General features: G+C 37.0%; 1 protein-coding gene across 1 annotated transcript in view; it reads left to right on the forward strand.

Moving 5' to 3' along the window:
• TAFII15 (TBP-associated factor II 15) overlaps positions 1 to 19,574 on the forward strand; it is an 85,191-nt gene that overhangs the window by 21,057 nt on the left and 44,560 nt on the right. The window contains exons 2-3 of the mRNA XM_089807886.1: positions 196 to 334; positions 426 to 490. Coding sequence (XP_089664012.1) covers positions 260 to 334; positions 426 to 490 — 140 coding nt within the window. The 5' untranslated portion in view covers positions 196 to 259. The remainder of the gene's footprint in view (positions 1 to 195; positions 335 to 425; positions 491 to 19,574) is intronic.

Consider the following 19,574-nt stretch of genomic DNA (forward strand, 5'->3'; position numbering starts at 1 on the left):
TCTCTCTCTTATCATGCATTGGAAGGGCATAATACCTGTTTCTAGTTGCTAGTTTACTGCCAGCTTTCAAACATTTAACACTTAAGGTTAGCCTATCAAGAATCTCTGGTTTGTTCTGGTATCTTTTAAATATGTGTAAATTTTGTAATGCAAGAAGTATATATTGTAATCACACATGGTTCTTCTTATGATCAGAGTGGCCACTTTCTATATGCTGTCTTGAGTGCACAAGTTATTGAAGGAAAGAAAGAGGAGCAACATGGGAGAGCCAAAGCAGGATGATGACACAATGCTTATTGAATTTTTATCATCACTCATGGATTACACACCAACAGTATTTTTCACTTGACTTCTTTCCAGTCTTCTCTTCGTGATATAGCATAGATATTCAATTTCTTATTGACTAAATGCATCTTTCTTTGTAGATCCCAGATGAATTGGCAGAGCATTACCTGACCAGGAGTGGATTTCAATGTCCAGATTTAAGAATGTATAAATTCCTTCTTCCTTGATTTCTTCTTTGATTGACAGTTGGTATCTAGTGGAATTTAATTTACTGAGTTCAATACATTTTATAAATCCGTGTGGGTTTGATATGGTTTTGGTAACAGCTGATGGTTAACATCTGGGTTGGTAAATTCATGGTTTCAATCAATCAAATGCTGCTTTTTATTCATGTAGAAACTTATTTGAACTTTATATCAACATGATAGATCATATGCCTATATTTTAGTACTAACCAAAGCTTATTAAAACTAAATGATGGAGTGCTTGTTATTTGTTTGAAATTGCTATTGTTTGTTTTATTTCCAAGATTGTCTGATTTTGACAGTAGTTGGGATCCCCGAAACAGCTTTTATTACTTCTTTGGGAATATCACTCAGTTTTCTGGTAGTTTTTAACATATTATGCATAATAGTTCTAATCACTTTTCTACGCTCTCTTAGATATGAAGGTGGAAATTAAAATTATCATGAATGATATCCCACAAAGACAAACTACATCACAAGTTGCCAATCCAAAGATTAAATCATAACTTGATTATAGATTTTCTGGCATTTTGTTTGAATGTGGAGATCTTAATAAAATTTCAATCTTCAGAAATTCCTTTACCACATTTTGAGATGCCAAGATAAATATGAGGAGACTTGCAGGAAATTTCTAGTTCGGAGAAGGTGATAATGTACTTGACATTTTTTCCCTCTTTTCACAGCCATGTATTGCTTTCCTCGAAGATTTCAAATGTTAAATATTGAGCAAAGACTCAAAAGACTACAAATGTTGCTCGTTTGAGCATCATGTTAACAAAACACCAAAATCAGCCACATTATGTGTTCATCAGACTATTAACCACAGTAGTATCCTGTGGCAGACCAAAAGAATAAGACCAGTTGCCTGCTTTCTGAAGTTCAGACATTAACAGCATATGAGGATATACAAGTTTGATGTCATTACACATTCTGTTATAGGACCGAGCAAAAACCATATATAGTCTGTGTAAAAAGAAATACCCTTGTTATGCATCCTTCTTGTTCTTGGCTTTGTTTTTAGCTTTCAACATTCTTGTCTTACAAGGAAATTGTTTCAGCAAGCTAGTCTTTGGGATGCTAGATCGTAAATTCAATATATACTTGAAGCCAGCCATGTGTGTACAGACTGCTACAATCTGAAAGGAATAGAGAGCAATGGAGAACTGACCTTCTAACCACAGTCAGAAGAGGTCTTTACAGAGGCAATAATGGAAAGAAAACGACAGTTGCAGAGTTTATGAGCATTTGCCATGGTTATGGGGAGACCTGTCTCCCCTCTAAAAGTTGCATCTTGGAGACTTTTTGTGTCTCTGGAGACCTCAAAAAATGTTGGAGACTTGGTGATGAAGTCTCCTGAAGTCTCCCAATCTCCTAATCCAAAAAGTGAAGTCTCCCTGAAGTCTTTTGATAAAATATAAATATAAAAATATAATATTAAATAATTTTATGTATTTTAGTCCTCATCTTAATGTTTTCAATGGAAAAATTAAGACCAATGAGATACAATATTGTGATTATGTGTGTTTTGAAATATTTGACTCTATAATGTGACATTACTATTATTATTTACTTTAGTCTTTTAGTTTTATAGTATTACTATTTTCAAGTTTTGTATTTAATATTAGACTTTTTAAACTATTAAAAAATAAATTTGTCGTCTCCAAGTACCCCTTTCTCCAATTTTTGAAAATTTGCCGTACTGGTACCAGTACCAGTACCGGAGATCTCCAAGTTTTCTCGTCTCCCTTTGCAATGCAGTCTTGCTTTGCAGTTGGTGCTAACTTTATGGGTTTGTGTCAGCCTGATCAAATAGGCAATTTGATGTTACTAGTGAGCTTAGATGGTTTAGTGGCGTTGTATGACACTTTCAAATGTTATTTTTGGCTCCCGGTTTGGTCTCCAAGAATCTTGGAGAGATCATCTATGAATGATAAGTTGCTTGGTTAGCTCCATTTGCCATTGTTTTTCATTAGTTTCACTCTAGTGGAATCTTAATTCAGTTCCAATTTATTTTGCCAATATTCACAAATTTGGTTCATTAATGACTTTTTTAAAATCTTTTTACTAAAGTTGCTAGAAATTTAGTGGGATAGCTTGCTAGAACCAGGGTGATTTTTTAAAAATCTGGGCTGCATAAAATAGGGAGCACTTTGAATTTTCATTAGTTTTATATAGAAGGTTTTTTTTGGAGCTAATAGTGAGTTTAAATTAATAAAGTGATTTTATAATGGAGTTTTCAGAAGGAAGCTTATACAGTGAATTTTGAGAGCTTATTTGGTATGTTGAAGATTTACGTTATTTCTATCAGGTGAAACCCTTGGTGGTTTGGGATTGAACTTGGTTCGATATAGTTTTTTTGGGGATGGAAATGCCCTTGGAGACGATTGACTTTGGTGATGGAAGATCTCCAGGCTAATGTTTTGGTAGCTTCACTCAAAATTCGCTGTTGGATTCAACGATGAAAGTTTGGATATTTGTGAAGTCTTGTTTGTTGCAGGGGCATCCTGAGTTCATACATTTTGTTTTCATTTTGGTGTTTAAGGTCCTGTTTTGTGTTGGTTTGGGTTCTTAGGGGCCCTTTGGGTCCATTTGATTTCTTTTAGATGGATGTTGAACTCTAGGAATTCAAGTCCTTGAGTTCCCGCCAAAACTCAAATTGGAATTTTTAGTGCTATTTTGGCTTGTACAACAGTGGATTTTGTTTTCTACGTTAGTTTTAAGTTGTTTTGTTTCAGTAAGGCCCTCTTGGGTGTAGGCCTCAGGTTGTGCAAAATTTGAGCAAGTTATAAAAATTGCAAAAAGAGTTGCAAACTTGTTATAACAAATGCAACTTTGGATGCAATTGATGGGAATCAGCTGGGGAAGTTAGAAAATGGTGGAAATTGATGTAAAAGGTCTGATATTCATGAGAAAGGCAGTTTTTTGAGAAGTTTGGAATGCAAGAAACTTGTTTTTGAAACTTGAACAATTTGTTTTTGTGTGTTTTCCTGCTCTCACATTCTGAAACTCAATATGTATGGTTTGTACAGATTAGGGGAAGCCCTGCACACAAGTTGAGTTGATAGTGCTTTGTCTTAGCTTTCATTTGCATTTGGTTTCACTAAATTTAATGGTGTTTTGAATAAGATATAACAATTTTTGTGTGCACTACTCCAAAGAGTCCAAACCCTACCTAGGAGTTTTAGTGAGCATGTTTATTTACAACTCTCGACCTTCCACCATCGGAAACCCTTGAAAATTGGTGGAAACTTGATGCTGGTTTGTTTGTAGAAGATATAAATGACTGCTATTCACATTGCAGGGTTGCAGGCCTAAAAAGAACCCAAGTCAAGGAGGGTTTTTATTTGTTGTGTTTTAGTTTGATCAGTGAGAGTCCCAGTTGTAGAGTCTCTAAACACATGATGTAACGCTTGAATAGGCCTAGCTTTATATGGGAAAAATTCAATTTGGAAAGGTATTGTTATTATGCCCGTGTATAGGCAATATTCTGACCTTGGCATTGAGGACTTGATATGTTGGTGCATATTTGGGTTGTTTAATGTGAGAAATGTCTTGGAATGTTGTCAAATGTAAAGGAGGAGGTTTGATCAGTCTAGATTGAATGGTATTGACTCTTGAGCATTGATAATCATAATGGGCTCCTAATAGGCCTAGTGACAAGGTGTCTAGGAAAGAGCACCTAGGATGCATCTAGTTGCATCAAATAGTCCATTGTGTCTGTGTATTTGTATGGTTTAAAGTCGTTCGTCTGCATCATTGTTCCACAACATTCACAGAGTTGTTTGCAGGGTACAGTGTTTTATTTATTACTATTATTTGGGTGCCCTCCTTGCTAAACTAAATCACATATTTCCATATGTTGTCAATGGGTGATTGGGCTTGAGTTGGGCATCTGGTTTATGCTTGTGTTGGCATAGAGTTTGGAATCTTGAATACCTTTTCTCGCTGGTCGATTTGAGATTGACTAATAAGTCACAGTTTAGGGATGTCTTGTTTGAATATTTGCTAAGCAATTTGGTTGAAAATTGAAACAAATAAAATATTGTTGGATCTTTCTTGTGGTATGAGAGCTTGAGTAACATAGCTGCCTCATTATTCTAGAGGATGTGAGCACCTTTTTGGAGCTAGGCATGGTTGTGTTGGTAGATGTTTGGTTCTACTTCAGCGCTTATCTCCTTTTTTCCAAGCTTGGGCTTTATTTATGCAAAACATGGTCCTTACTAGATAAGGACACCTTGTGGATAGAATCAACTTCCGAAGAGCTGGTTCTGTCTTCTAAAAACAGAAATTAATAGTTTAGCAAGCTGTTTACATTAGAAGGCATGGGCTCATACCTCTTTTCCGCTGTTAAACTCATTGTATGCTTTAGGGTTAGTAGTACTATTTCCGGAGCCGATTATATCATTTTTGGAAAATCCATATTACAGCTGTTCCTTGCTGGGTGCTAGGAGACATTGTGCATCTGTAAAGTGTGAATTTATTGAAGTCCTTATTTGCTGCCATACTCTTCAGATGGATGTATAACTTGCAGAGGAATATCACAAATTTACAAGAGATCAGATATATGTGTGTGTGTGTGTGAATATATATATGTATATATATGATTGTGTGGGTGTATATGTGTGTAAATATATATGATTGTGTGGGTGTATATGTGTGTAATTTTTATTGGCTATTGTGATAAAGGAAAAAATTTGAATTATGTGGGATAATATAAATTGCGACTATTCAGTCTATGTCTTCTTAGTTCTTTCTATCAGTTTGCACACTATCCATCATCACTGGACATCTGAAACAATATATTTCACTATCAAGCAAACTATTTGGCTCAATGCGTTCATAGCTGAGTTGGTGAAATAAGTGCGAAAAATTGATGCAAGAGTAGGGGCAGCATATTACGGTGGTATTAGAGCTAAAATTTCTGCCAACCTGTTAGCATTGCATCAAGAGACAGAGAATGGTGAGCATAAATACAATATGAAATTGGTAGTACACGCAATTTGAATTTTCAACCAAGAAATGTTGATTTAAAATATCTAAAAAGATAGAAGAGTGTTTGATCATTGTAGAGTAGTCATGTTGTGAGTTGATGCCAATAGCTCTTGCTCCTACAATGACTTCCTTGAGTCAATCCAAGTTAGCCAACTTGTTAGCCAAGCTCTTGGAACCTGGTGAGTTGGGGACATTGAAGTCTATCCTCCCCAAGATTGCTTGCCCCCAAGCAATCACAATCTTGGGTGCTGAAGTATATCCTTAGGCTCCCACGTGGCATCCTAATCTGGAAGACCTTGCCACTTTACCAAAGACTCTTTGATGATCTGCTGACGCAAGAGCCTCTCCCTAATATCCAATATTACCCTAGGGATTAACTGTAACCTCTTATCATCTACTGGAGATAAAGTAGATGGGACAACATGTCTACCTAGTACCTTTTTGAAGCGTGATACATGAAATACATTATGCACTCTTTGTCCTCTAGCAAATCAAGCTCATAGGCTGCCTCACCCATGCATCTAGCCATACAAAAGTGTTAGGATCAACCATAGACATAAATAACAATTACATGCAAATATAACCAATATCAAAAAATAATAAATCGTAGAGAAGAGAACACAAGACACAAAGATTTAACATGGTTCACCCAATCCTTGGGCTACGTCCACCAACAAGTCCAATATTATTATTATCTAGTTATTGCAATCCGCAATCTCTTACAGCTCAATACCGCTACAAGAAGCTACAATCTCATCATACATTATGAAATCCCTAACCCTAAGTCATTTTATACAAGCTTTTGCCGCTTACAAAATTAGGGTTGGAATAAGTCATCTAATAGAAAAATGATAGCCGACGCCTTTACAATAGTCAATTCATTTTTGGCTTCAGGGGTGCTGCCCCCCAAAACTCCCGTGGGGGCATTGCCCCTCGACCCCACCTTGTAGTGGGGTAGGGAGTGCGCTTGGGGTGCTGCCCGAGGACCCCGTCTTGGGGGCGCTACCCTCGAACCCTCGTAGTAATAATCTGGGGGGAAATTACGCCGAATAAAAGGGGAAAAATTAACCTCGGAGTCTGATTAGGCTACACAACACAACAAAAAGGGACCATAGTAGTGAGGTTGGAGCTTCTCAACTCCACTCTTCCTGATAGATGACTACGTGTAAGGTTGCAACATCATATATGCCATATCACCCACTTAGAAAGAGCGAGCAATCCTCTGCTGATCAGCATACTGCTTCTGCTGATTCTGAGCCTTCTGAATGTTGTCCTTCATAGTGCTCATAACATCTTGACTATCCTACATTGGCTGCCCTATTGCCATTGAATAACAAATCCATGAAGCTCGAGGGATCATACTTGTGCAAGAATCTAAAAGGGGACATCTGAATGGTCATCTGATGAGTAGAATTATGATAGTACACACAAAAGTATATCCACTTTACCCAGGTTCGCTGTTGTGTTGACACCGTTTTGTAGATAACTCTCCACCCAATTATTTACAATATCAGTTTGGCCATCAATTTGAGGGTGGTAACTAGTGCTCGGAGCCAACTTTGTCTTCCAGAATCTGAACAACTCTTGCCAGAAGTGACTCATAAATTGACTATTTTGGTCATTAACCATGCTCTGGGGTAAACCATGCAACCTAAAAACATCCTAGAAGAACAACTCGGCTATTTGTGTTGCTGAAATGTAGTGGTGATAGGAAAGAAGTCCCTATATTAGGTGAGATGATCCACTACTACAAAGATACAATCCTTGCCTTGGGCTTTTGACAAGCCCACAACAAAGTCCATAGATAAACACTCTCACTTCCTCTTAGGATTGGGAAGTGGCTGAAGTAAACCTTTTGAATAAGTATGCTCTTGTTTGTTTTGCTTATAAACAAAGCACTTTTTGACATACTGTTGAACATCTGACTTCAGGCCCTTCCATGCGAACTCTCTTGAACCTGTCTATAAGTCTTGAAGAACCCGAGATGTCTAGCCAATTAAGAATCATGAAAGGCTCGCAACACAATCTGCTTGACACTCGATCTTGGGACCAATAAAATCCTCCCCTTGTAAATGATCAACTCATTTACAAGTGTATACCAGCCATCCTAAGTATTGCCATCAACAATACTAGATGCCCATTGTTCCCTGCCATACTCAATAGTGACCAAGTGTCTCCAATCCTCAGATATCTCTATGGCAAAACATAAATGGGGCCTTCATGAGAGTGCATCAACAAGTACATTCTATGCACTCTTAATATATGAAATATCAAAGTCATATGACTGAAGCTTGCTGACCCACTTTTGCTGCCTCTTATTAAGATCCCGCTGTCCAAGGAAATGCTTCAGGTTATTATGGTCAGTTTTGATGCAAAACTTACTATTGAGTACCACCTAAACTTGGCCAAAGCATGGATAATTAATGGCCAAGATCTCCTTATCATACGCACTAAAAGCTCTCTCAGAACTCCTGACTCTCAAATACAACAGGGTGGCGATCTTGTGAAAGAACGACACCAATGCTCTCACCTAATTCATCACAATGCAACTCAAATGGCCTCAAAAAATCTGGCAATGCACATCGGGCATGATGTCATAATCTACTTGAACTTCTCAAAGCACTCCTGTGCTTGAGATGTCCACTCAAAAGCACCCTTATAGGTCAGATTAGTAAGGAGAGTTGCACGACGAGAGAAACTTGCCACAAATCTATAATAGAATGTACACAACCCAATAAAACCTCTCAGCTGTGTTAGGTTCTCCAGTGTAGGCTAGTCTAAAATAGCATAGACTTTATTAGGATCCATGTGAACTCATTGTGCACTAATAATATGCCCAAGATAAAGTAACTCTGTCATACCCAAGGCACATTTGGAGTCCTTGGCATACAAGGAAGCCCTATTTAGAATGTCCATCATTGTATCCAAATGCACCACATGATCATCCCACGTCTTATTATAAACAAGTATGTCATCGAAGAAAACTAGAACAAACCTCCTCAGGTGACTTTGGAAGACTCTAGTTCATGGTTGACTAGAATGTCAAACCAAAAGGCATGACTATGAACTCAAAGTGACCACAATGACACCCGAATGCTGTCTTCTCCACATCCTGCTCTCTGGGTTCGATTTGATGATACTTGAACCTCAAATCAATCTTGGAGAAGTAGCATGCCCCATATAGCTCATCAATCAACTCATCAAAATGTGGGATGGGATACCGATTCTTATTAGTCTTTCTGTTCAACATTTGGTAATCAATGCATGTTTGAATGTACAATCCTTTTTCTTCACCAAAACATTTGATGAAGCAAAAGGGGACTTACTCAGCTTAATATGTCCTAGAGTGGGCAGCCCCTAAGTAGTCTTCTCTATCTCACTTTTAGGTGCTTAGGGTGCGGGTAAGGAGTAATCAAGATGGGTTTAATGCCCTTCTCTATCTCAATGATGTGCTCTGTTAATTTTTTAGTCCTAACCATTGCTTAGATTTTTCGAAGTCATGAGAATTTTTTTAAACTTGCATAGGAGGAACTCTTAAGGCGTCATTTTCATCATGAGAAGAGTGGAAATATTTATGTTTGTTGGTATAATTAAATATTACTAATTACACATTACTTAAGTTCACTTACGATAATGCATTTTCATATTAGTTGTCATGTAGACACTTAAGGAGTTCTCTCTTTATTTGAGCGCATGTTGTCTCACACATCTCTTTGTGTGATACACCTTTGTATTTTTATCCTCTCATTGTTGCACATACTTTCATGCATAATGGAGGATAATCCACCTTTGGTGGACATGTGCTTAGTTGTTATGCTTATCATTTGCAGGACTCCTAGTTATTTTGCGTTGTCTATATATTGAGGCACATCTACATGTATTGAATCTAAATCTGAGAATCTGATTTGGGCATCCATTGGCCATTATTATTTTGATCATCAATAAATCAAGTCATTGAGCATCATATCATTTTGTCTCTATTGTGCTATCAATTGAGCTTCTAGATCTTGGTATTTCATTCTTTTCCTTAGGAAAATTCTTACATGGTATCAGAGCCAAAGGAGCGTATCATTGCATAGCCATTAGAGAGCGTTTTGCTTCATATTTTGGAGGGTCATGATTCAGATCTGGGATCAACATTCTTGTGGGAGCATCTAGAGCAAGATCGGACCTCACCATTGCGTTTGGGTGGTTGTTTCGGTGAATTTTGACTATAAATTTGCCTATGTTGGGAAAAAGTCAAATTTGAGGCCAATGGTTTTTGCAAATCGGACTGGGACAACCCAATTCCGAATTGGTGGTGCGAAATTCAAAGTTTTTTATTCAATTTTTTTTTTGAATTTTCGTTATTTTCCACTAATATTCATTTTTGCATATGACCTTTGTATGAATTGGTCAATGTGGAAAAGCGACACATATAACCCCACCATTTTAGGCGGCGGAAATTATTGGTCACAAGGTACACACAATCAACTTCAAATAAAAAGCCACACAAATTGGCTATTTGAAGACTTGCGTTACTAAAAGTGGAGAATGTGGGACTAAGTCGCACATCCTTTAGAGTGCCCACATTCTATGCTTCCACATGCATGGAACTTTACTAGCACAAACCTGACATTGTCGACATTGGAGTCTTAGATCTGCCCTCCATGTGAGCATCTCCGCTCAGCCCATGTGAAACCCTTTGTGTTGCGACCACCTATTCCTCAACACACATCCAACTGATAGTGGATCTGCATGCAAGCCAACATCCATTCAATTTGGAGCCTTTGTCATCCACGCGGCTCATGCCTCTGGCCCAACATTGCTAGCCGAGTTGCAAGGTCCCTCCGGATAGTTCATTTTTGATACCAAGCATGTGATCCACCCAACTATCATCTCAAATATTGGAGAATTGTGATTACGATATTCCTCGTCTAATCCTAAGATCGACATTCATCAACCATTGAAGCGCGACGAATTACTCTCACTTTGCCTACGAAAACTAGTCCAAACCAAATCAAACATCTTGGATATTGCATTCACAACAATATTGAACCACATAGATTTGGTGGTCAATGTGCATCTTGAACATGTTTGTGACATCCCTCATCAGGGGTCTTTTGCAACGTGAGCCACAAGCATCCGATTTGGACAAGAGCTCGAGCCACATTGGAAGTCAAGAAGGGCACGCTATTCTGACCTTTGTAGACATCGTGGTAGATCAGATCTGTAACAAGTTGCGCTGCGATTTGATCCTCGGGCCTTCAACCCTTGATTTGACATTGGATCAACAGAAACAGTGCCAAGGTGATTGCGCAAACCCAAGCTTGAGGGCTTGCGAGCATAGTTCGCCCTTCACCCAATAGTCTGACATAAGGTGACAACACACCATTTGAGTGTTTTTTTCCACTAGTTGGGCATTTGCACTTGGAAGCTTGATCCACATTCACTATTGATCATTGAACATTCACTATTGATCATTGGAGGCATTTGGATCTACATTTGATTCACTAATCTCAACAGGTGATTTGAGCTTCACAAAACTTGACATTGGCACATTGGCCAAAGCTCCTATGCCTGACTTTGCACTGAGTGATCTGAGTCAGATCATTAATTCTATTCTAGCAATTCAAACAGATCCTTTGTTTTTTGCATCTGTGAGCCAAAACATCAGATCTGACCAATCCACCGACCTTTTCCTGGCAAAATGCGGACTAACGTATTAGACTCTGCAACATCAATAGAGCCTAGTTAGTAGTCTAACCGCCCCTTTTTTGCTATGACTTCCAACTTGCCTTGGTAAAATTGATGGTTGTTTGAGCTTCAAACATGAGCATTTTTGTTTGCCATGACAGCCAAATAACGATCAAATTAAGACTTGCAGATGGCTGAAATCATCAGATGTTGACTTTTCTACCCCCTCTTCTTTTGCATTTTCGATTTGGTAGTCCAACTTTGCAGGGCTATATTTTGGTCATACTGACTCCAAATCAAATGCAATTTTTTTAACTTTGTTTTGGCCTAAATTTCCTATGTTACCCGGAAACGCGTTTCCACCTCTAAGACATAGGTTTCGAAAACGGGGACAGTTTCAGGGATGGGGGGACGGCAAGAAACGTTTCCAAGACGTCCCCACCTAGATAGGAAAATCGGAAATGCGTCCCCGAAACACAGGAAACGGTCAACGAGTTTCGGAAACTTGTTGACTGTCCTGGGGACTGCATTTTCGTTTCCTAGAGGTTTCCGAGACTTCTAAAAAAGTTTCTGATTTTTACCACAAAAATTAAATAAGCCACTTGTGGACCCTGCAACTTCAAATATATTAAAAAATAAAACTTTTAATGTTTTTTATATAGACTTAGGTTTGTTAATATAATAATAACTCAATGTTTTCATTTCCTATCTTAATGTTTTATTATATATAATCATAACCTTGCGTCCATTATTATATGTAATCATAACCTTGCGTCCATTAATAATAATAATAACTGTATACTTCTGCTGTTACATGATCCATTATCCCCATGGATATCATACAGATCTCTTTATCTTTTATGGTTTAATTTATATTACAGATCTAGTTTAATTTAAAAGTTTAATTGTTTAAGTCTTAACTTTTCAATGTTTTTATTTTGTTGAAAGTTGATGTTTTTCATTGTCTCATTTGATTCATTTCATGACTTACTAATGGTATTGTAAGTACTTAGATGATGATTGAAAGTGATTATTTGAATTTTCTTAGATAATTGAAAATGATGCTATTTAGAATTTTGATTTTCTATGACGACTCAATTAGATGCTGATTGCTATGCCATATGATCATTGATGAATCAATATTTGATGAATGGAATTGATAATTTTTAACTATGTTGCTGTGATGAATGTAGAATTGATGAATATTTTTGAAAATTCATATATATATATATATATATATATATATATATATATATATATATATATATATATATATATATATATATATATATAGCTGTCCCCTGCCGTCCCCTATTCCTGCAAAAAAAAAAAAAAAACGTCCCGGAAACCCGTTTCCCCGTCCCCCCATCCCCTCGTCCCGAAAACTTGGGTTAACATAGTAAATTTCCTAGTATTTTCAATGGTACAACTATTTTCTGATTTTGGTGGATAGAGTTTTCCAAATTTGTAGTGTTTGGCGATTGTACCTGTCCAATCCTTGATTTTACAACTTTAGAGGCTTCGTTCGTCCTCATACAAATACATTTTCATGTGTCATTTTTTTGAAAGTGCATAATTGTTAGAGAACAATCGAGATTTGCTATCATAGAATAGGCTTATTTGGATGGAAATATCACTTTCAAAATTTGGTCTATTTTGGCCTTTTGGGTACTTGTACTTTGTGGGCCCTTTAGAGATCTAGTGTCCTAATTGTATTGAGTCTTTTATTGCTTTATAGTTATTGTAATAATCACAATCAGAAGTCCACTTTGCCAGATTGAGCAAGCAGAAAATTGTACTCGCACTACATATAAAGTGCCAAAAGCATCTATTTAGGAGGGGAGGGGTTCTTTTATTTATTGCATTTTGGGAGTTACATTATTGATGTAATCATGATACTACATCTGATGCAGTGCAAGGCTGACGAATCCCCAAAGGAGATGTCCAAACCCCCAACAAATAACCACACAACAGAAACACAACAACAAGCAACAATAATGTAAGATCTGATACCAAATCACAACTCTTCATTCATAAAATAATTGATTACATGCAATATGCTCGGCTGTAAGGCCTTTCGGGTTAGGGCCAAATACAAACAACAATTACAATATCAGTTCTACAAGATCCAACTTACAACACAAAACCCAATCTTAGCTAGTCCAGATCCACAACTGGATAAGAATTCCAAGAAGAATCCACATGTGTACCCTTAGGTCCACCAAGCAATCCTCTGGTTCTCAAGCCACAACTGCTAGCTCTTCAAAGTTCGCATCTACCGTTCATCCTTTTCTCCAAGTTGGATGATAATAATAATCTTAAAGACTCCACAAAACCCCCTACTTATAACCAACCAAGCCACAAGTCAGTCTAGTTCATTACAAACTAAATTAAATCCCTTACATTAAATATATGTTGAGCCACAAGTCGGCTACAACACAAATTAAATGCCAAAATTCGGCTCATAGACAACTTGGCATCAACAGGAACCAAGACCAAGCCGAGTCTTAGAAAGACCAAACCGAGCATCAGCAAATTCCCAAGCAATGCCGAGCTCCCAGAGCTTGCTGAGCACCACAGTGCTTGTTGAGCTCCCAGTGCATGCTGAGCTCCATAGAGTATGCCGAGCTCCCAATGTCTGTCAAGCTCTATAGAGTATACTGAGCTCCCAGTGTCTATCAAGCTCCACAGCCAAAACTATGCCCAATAACGACTGAGCATCACTCCTTTGGTGACCGAGTCCACAACTTCACGCCAAAATCCCTCCAACATGCAGGATTGCCAACAAGCCTAAGATGCTCCTACATCAACATTCTACTGTTATAGAGTTAACTAGGTTTAATTATGCATTATGGGCAAAAGGCATCATCACACATTGTAGATGGTATAATGTCTTGCTTCGTCTTTATGGACTCATTCTCGAGCCAAAAACATATTGGAAGAGAGAAGCTTAAATGATTAAAAATGAACATATTAGAGGTGTGCTTGGTTTAACTCTCATGAATTGGAACATTTTAGAGATCTAGATATTCCTTCAGTACCAGCTGATCCAGTTGAATTTAGTCTCATTCCACTTAATGATGCAAATAATATTCCCTATGATGATGACACATTAGAGTACATCAAAGAACTTGTAAAATATGAGCGTCGTGCTGATCCAAATCCTCAAGTCGCATCTCCTACTTCTCCAGTTGAGATCACATCTATTATTGTTCATGATGATACTTGCATTCACACATCCATGGATTCAAGTGATTATGTGCAGAAGGACATTCCTTGTCTTCCAATTACACTCCTTGGGATGACTTCTTGATAGACATTGCAGGATTGTTTGTGGAGTCCTACATTAAGGATTTGGTAGACATCATTGTTGAGGATGATCCTTCTCAGTTGTTGCAAGGGAACACTTTGACCCTCATGATTCTCCACTTGTTCCTTCTTTTGAGTTTGACATGATTGTGGAAACTTTCTTATAGCATTTGGAGGTCTCTTTTACTTTAGAGAAGACAATTGAGTCTTTGGAGATTGGCATTCACGAGTCTCAAATTTCACTTGAGATGTCTCATTGCATAGTTGATAATACTCATGTGTTGGAGATTCCTATTTAGTTTCCTGAGACAACATACATCCTGAGCATTCTTCCTACTAATTGGGGAGGATTCTTTTAGACACCTATGGCACCGTATCTTCCTAGAGCGAAGAATATATTTAGTTTTCTTGGTGCAACTTCTACATTGATTTAGGAGCATCTATCATGGCTGTAGATTTTACATTGAGGGGAGGGCGAGAGGCTTCTTTGCTTCTCTTCTTTCTTCATCTTTTGAGGAGGCATCTTGGTCTTTGGAATTTGTATAATGTACCCATTTTTAGTAGGTTCCTATAGTTGTCTTGGTCAATTGACCATCACAACCCTCGTGAGCTGACAGTGGGATTTGAGGTTCTCAGTTGTGGGGTTACATGCTTTCCACCTGTGGTGTGTTTTGGCTCCGTTTTAGAGAGTTACTATTTATAGTAAGTCAATTATTGGTTTCGATGGGCTCTGTTGAGTTAGAGGAATTGAGTGATGCTCTCAGTTTTTATTTTGGGCTTTTGGTTTGGGCTCCAAGAGTCTTGTAGTAAGCTTCTATTTATATTAAGTCACCTCGTCATGTTCATTCATTGTCTTTCTTCATTATGATCACTTTGGTGTTGTCAGTTTTCGATTCTAATGCTTCTACAGTTGTTTTCGCAAGATGGTGAATTATTACTATTATTAATATAAATATGCCGAGGTTGCTATTTTTGTTGGTGTTTTATGTTGGTCACCTCAGTATCATAGCTTGTTGGAACCGGGTCGAAAAGATTTCAATTGTGGGCACAAGAAACAATGGCCTTGTGGGTCAAAATATTACGTTATGGTGGAAAAGGTCATTTTCGGAGCCAAAAACAATTAATAAATTATATTATCATGACACTTTATTATATTTTAATGTTGTGGAGCTTATTTGGGAAACTTGTGCCATTTCGAGATTATAAATATGAGCCCATTTGATGAGAAAAGCATCTGATCATTTGATTATCTTATTTTTCTTTGTTGTCTTTGTGACACTTCTAAAGTTCTAAATTTGTATGCCCTTGTTGAAGTATAAGGGTTTGGGATCTACAACTAAAGTATTGTAGATTCAATTTTTAAAATTATTCCGAAATTGCTTGACAAATTGTGTTGAGGTATATGATTTGTCATTCCTCCTAATTGTTGCTATTGTTTCTAAGGAGAGTATTTTAGTTGGCTGAATTTGTGAAGAAAATTGGAGGTATTATTGATACTTGCATCTGCTATATCTTGATTTTCTAAGGATCGCTGCAAATGTATTTGCACTACCACAATGTTTGGTATATAGTTTCCGAATGGCAACATCCTCTTGTATTTGTATGAGGAATAAACCAAGAGAAGAGACATGACCCTTCATGGGACATGTTTATTCATTAATATAATTAATATAATGGCAAACTTAATTAAAGTTGTGTGTGTGTGTGTGTATATATATATATATATATATATATATAGGAATCATTGTAATTATATTAATTTTTCTTTGATCTCATAGGTTTGTCCTACTAAAGCTACCAAAACATCACCACTCCCTCTTAGCCAGTGAGGATAAACATAGGGTACGTATTACACCGTTGGTAATATTAGGTATGACAAATTTTAAAGATATCTTTGATCAAAAGATATCCACGATTTTGATATCACATATGATATCAAAGTATTGGTCTTCAAAATATCAACATATGATATTCACCATTTTGATATCACATTTGAGTATTGGTCTCCAAAATAACAATATATGATATTCACCAAATACTCTTCGAGTAATGGCCTGCAAAATGTTGAGATGCAAGATATTCTCCAAGTACTGTGAGTAATGGTCTCCTGAACATCAAGTTGCCGATATTCACCAAGTACTCTGTGTAATGGCCTCTAGAACATCAATTTGCATTGCATTCACCATGTACTCAAAAAAAAGAAAGTCTATAAGGTACGTGCACACACATTCTCAAAATGCTTACCATATAAACATTCACCATGCAACGTATAATCTATCATGATCTGCATAGACATTGTAAGATATCCATCATAATAGAAACTTAAGTTATTGTAATATCGTCACCTTTCAATAACTTCTGCAAATACAAGTGACGATCATTTGGAAGTTGTCACTTCCTTATGATGTACACAAGGGATAGGCCCATTAAGGTCATATAGTCACATACAAAGACTTTTGAACTCCCTTTGAAGATCAATCATCTGAGTCCTCAACCAAAGTTACCTTTGATGAAGTGTCATACACTCCCTTTGAATTCGACAGTCAAGATCTTCAAAGATAAACTGATACATATCCTCTATGTGCTCATTCAGATGGATGTGTCAGATTCCCTCTTCCTGCAAGAACACACTCGAAGGAAGAGATCAAGGCAAATAGTTCTTGGTGGGATGTATAGAAATACAAATAAGAATGTTAATTAGGCTATTAGAAATTTAATTCTTGTCTATTACTAACAATAACATAAATGAGTGTAATATTTTTTTTATATTTTCAATAATAGAAGTAAGAACTTAATCTTTCATATTCCCATATTAGATCTCACAATCATTATATCAAATTATTAAATATCATTTTGAATAAATATTTGATTCAAATGCAAATACAATTACACACACACACACACACACACACACACACACACACACACACACACACACACACACACACACACACACACACATAATCTATTTGCTTGACCAAAAACATTCCACATAATCTTCATATAACTCATCATAGTACTACATCCATAAAAGTTAGTATTCATACCTTTTAATCTTTTAATTACATATCACCTTACATGTTCACAAGGATCGAATGCACCTCTGGCAAATTTAGGGCTCTAATGCTTCTCTTGGTTTCTATTAGATACATTAAGCATGGGCCCATCCATAACTATTTGATTAAGTTTCCATGCCATCCACGCCAACCCCTTAGTGAGTGACGAGCTTGTAATTATGAGTCAAGGAATATAATTAATTTTACGCATCGGGTTCATTTCCGCTATCGAACAATAAGGATCCACATTTCAGAGCGAGTGGATTGTTGTCGGCCTTGTCTGGCAATATTTTCCTTCAGCTGATGTCCTTGCATAAAAGGAGTAAGGTAAATTGATGCCGTTCATGTGGATTGGTGGTTGTGAGTGGAGATGTTGCACTAGATTAGAATGGGATCATGCTGAAAGGTTCCTCTGCTCATCTCTGCCTTTGATTATATCATTTTCTTATTTCTCTTCAGTACAATGGTTGACAGAGCGTCCACATTCCTTAGAGCATGATAATTGTCTATGTGCTTGTTGTAGTACACGTCTGTAAGTCTTGGTTCTTGCTAGTCAACCTTCTTAATTTAGGCCAACCCCTCGATAAGATTTCATGACATAGAAACTTCCCATGACCAATAGAGCATTAATATAGACTCTTATCTCCAAGAACTCTACAATAGGTGAATCTGGATACACAGACAGTCTTCCCCAATGAATTTGTTGCTATCAGGCTTATCCAATCTATGAGATTTGTACATTATAATAATATCCTTTAAAGCTCATCTATAAACCATTTTATTGTCTCTGCTACCCTAACACATCTGACTGGAATCCAGTTCATTACAATTGATATCAACTCAACCAATTATATTCATTTCCGTGAAAGTCTTCCCATGAAAATTGAAAATACCTTTCATATTCCTTATTCCTCACATATATATATAGTTTGTATTTCCTTCTAGACTGTATGTCTCACATGTTCCCCAGCCATGAATCGATTTGCCGTGAATAGAGAAGCCCAATGATATATATGTAATGCATAGTATGGTCTTTGATGACACAAGGGTGGGTTTTCAATATAATCTTGTTATTCAAATTAGTATCTCCCTCTGGATAATATTTCTACGACTATATAATTGAGCTGCGAGGATGCTTCAGATTCTTCTTACTGGTGACTCAATTTCCTTGCAGACTATTCCCCCATTTTGTCGATATTGTCCACATCATATCAATCCCCCGCTATTCTCAATTTGGTTGCTGTCATGATTCTTCTGATCACTGTCAGCTTTGTGTTTAATTGCTATAACTGAAGAACTGATGGCAATGTACTTTCTGAAACAAATGGAGAACATATGTTTCCCTTCTTATATCTCCAACTGTTACATGTGTTCTTGCATACAGACTACAACGCTGCAGCACCCAAATGGTATTTTGGAGGGATTGACATTTTTCCATCTATCATTCACTTATGGTGGATCTTGTGTTTTCAGCTTTCCAGTCTAGCGATGATGGTAACAGAGAACACATGAGGAGTTACTGTCATAAAAAATAGATCTGCTACTTCTGATTTTTATTATAGGATCCCTCTATGAATAATCTCATTATTCCATTCTGGCTTTTATACATCTGCAGTAGGCTCTGATACGATTTTGGTTTTATGAGGATCACTGCAAATGTATTTGCACTGCCATAAAGTTTGGTATGTACTTTCCAAATGGCAGCGTCCTTTTGTATTTGTATGAGGAATAAACGAAGATTTATTAATATAACTAATATAATGGCAAACTTAATTAAAGTTGTGTGTGTGTATATATATGAATCATGTTAATTATATTAATTTCTCTTTCATTGCATAGGTTTATCCTACTAAAGCTACCAAAACATCAACACTATATAGAGACACGTTTTGGGCATTTCACATCTCTGTTTTCTAGCGTCAATCTTTGCTGCATATTGGCATTGGGTTTTTTAGTTTCTGGTGATACATATTGGGCAGCGTTGGATAGCATTTGTGTCCTATTTTTTCCC

This window comes from Cupressus sempervirens, chromosome 10 (genome assembly GCF_028749045.1).
Source record: "Cupressus sempervirens isolate cs-2001-9-10 chromosome 10, ASM2874904v1, whole genome shotgun sequence".
NCBI lineage: Eukaryota > Viridiplantae > Streptophyta > Pinopsida > Cupressales > Cupressaceae > Cupressus > Cupressus sempervirens.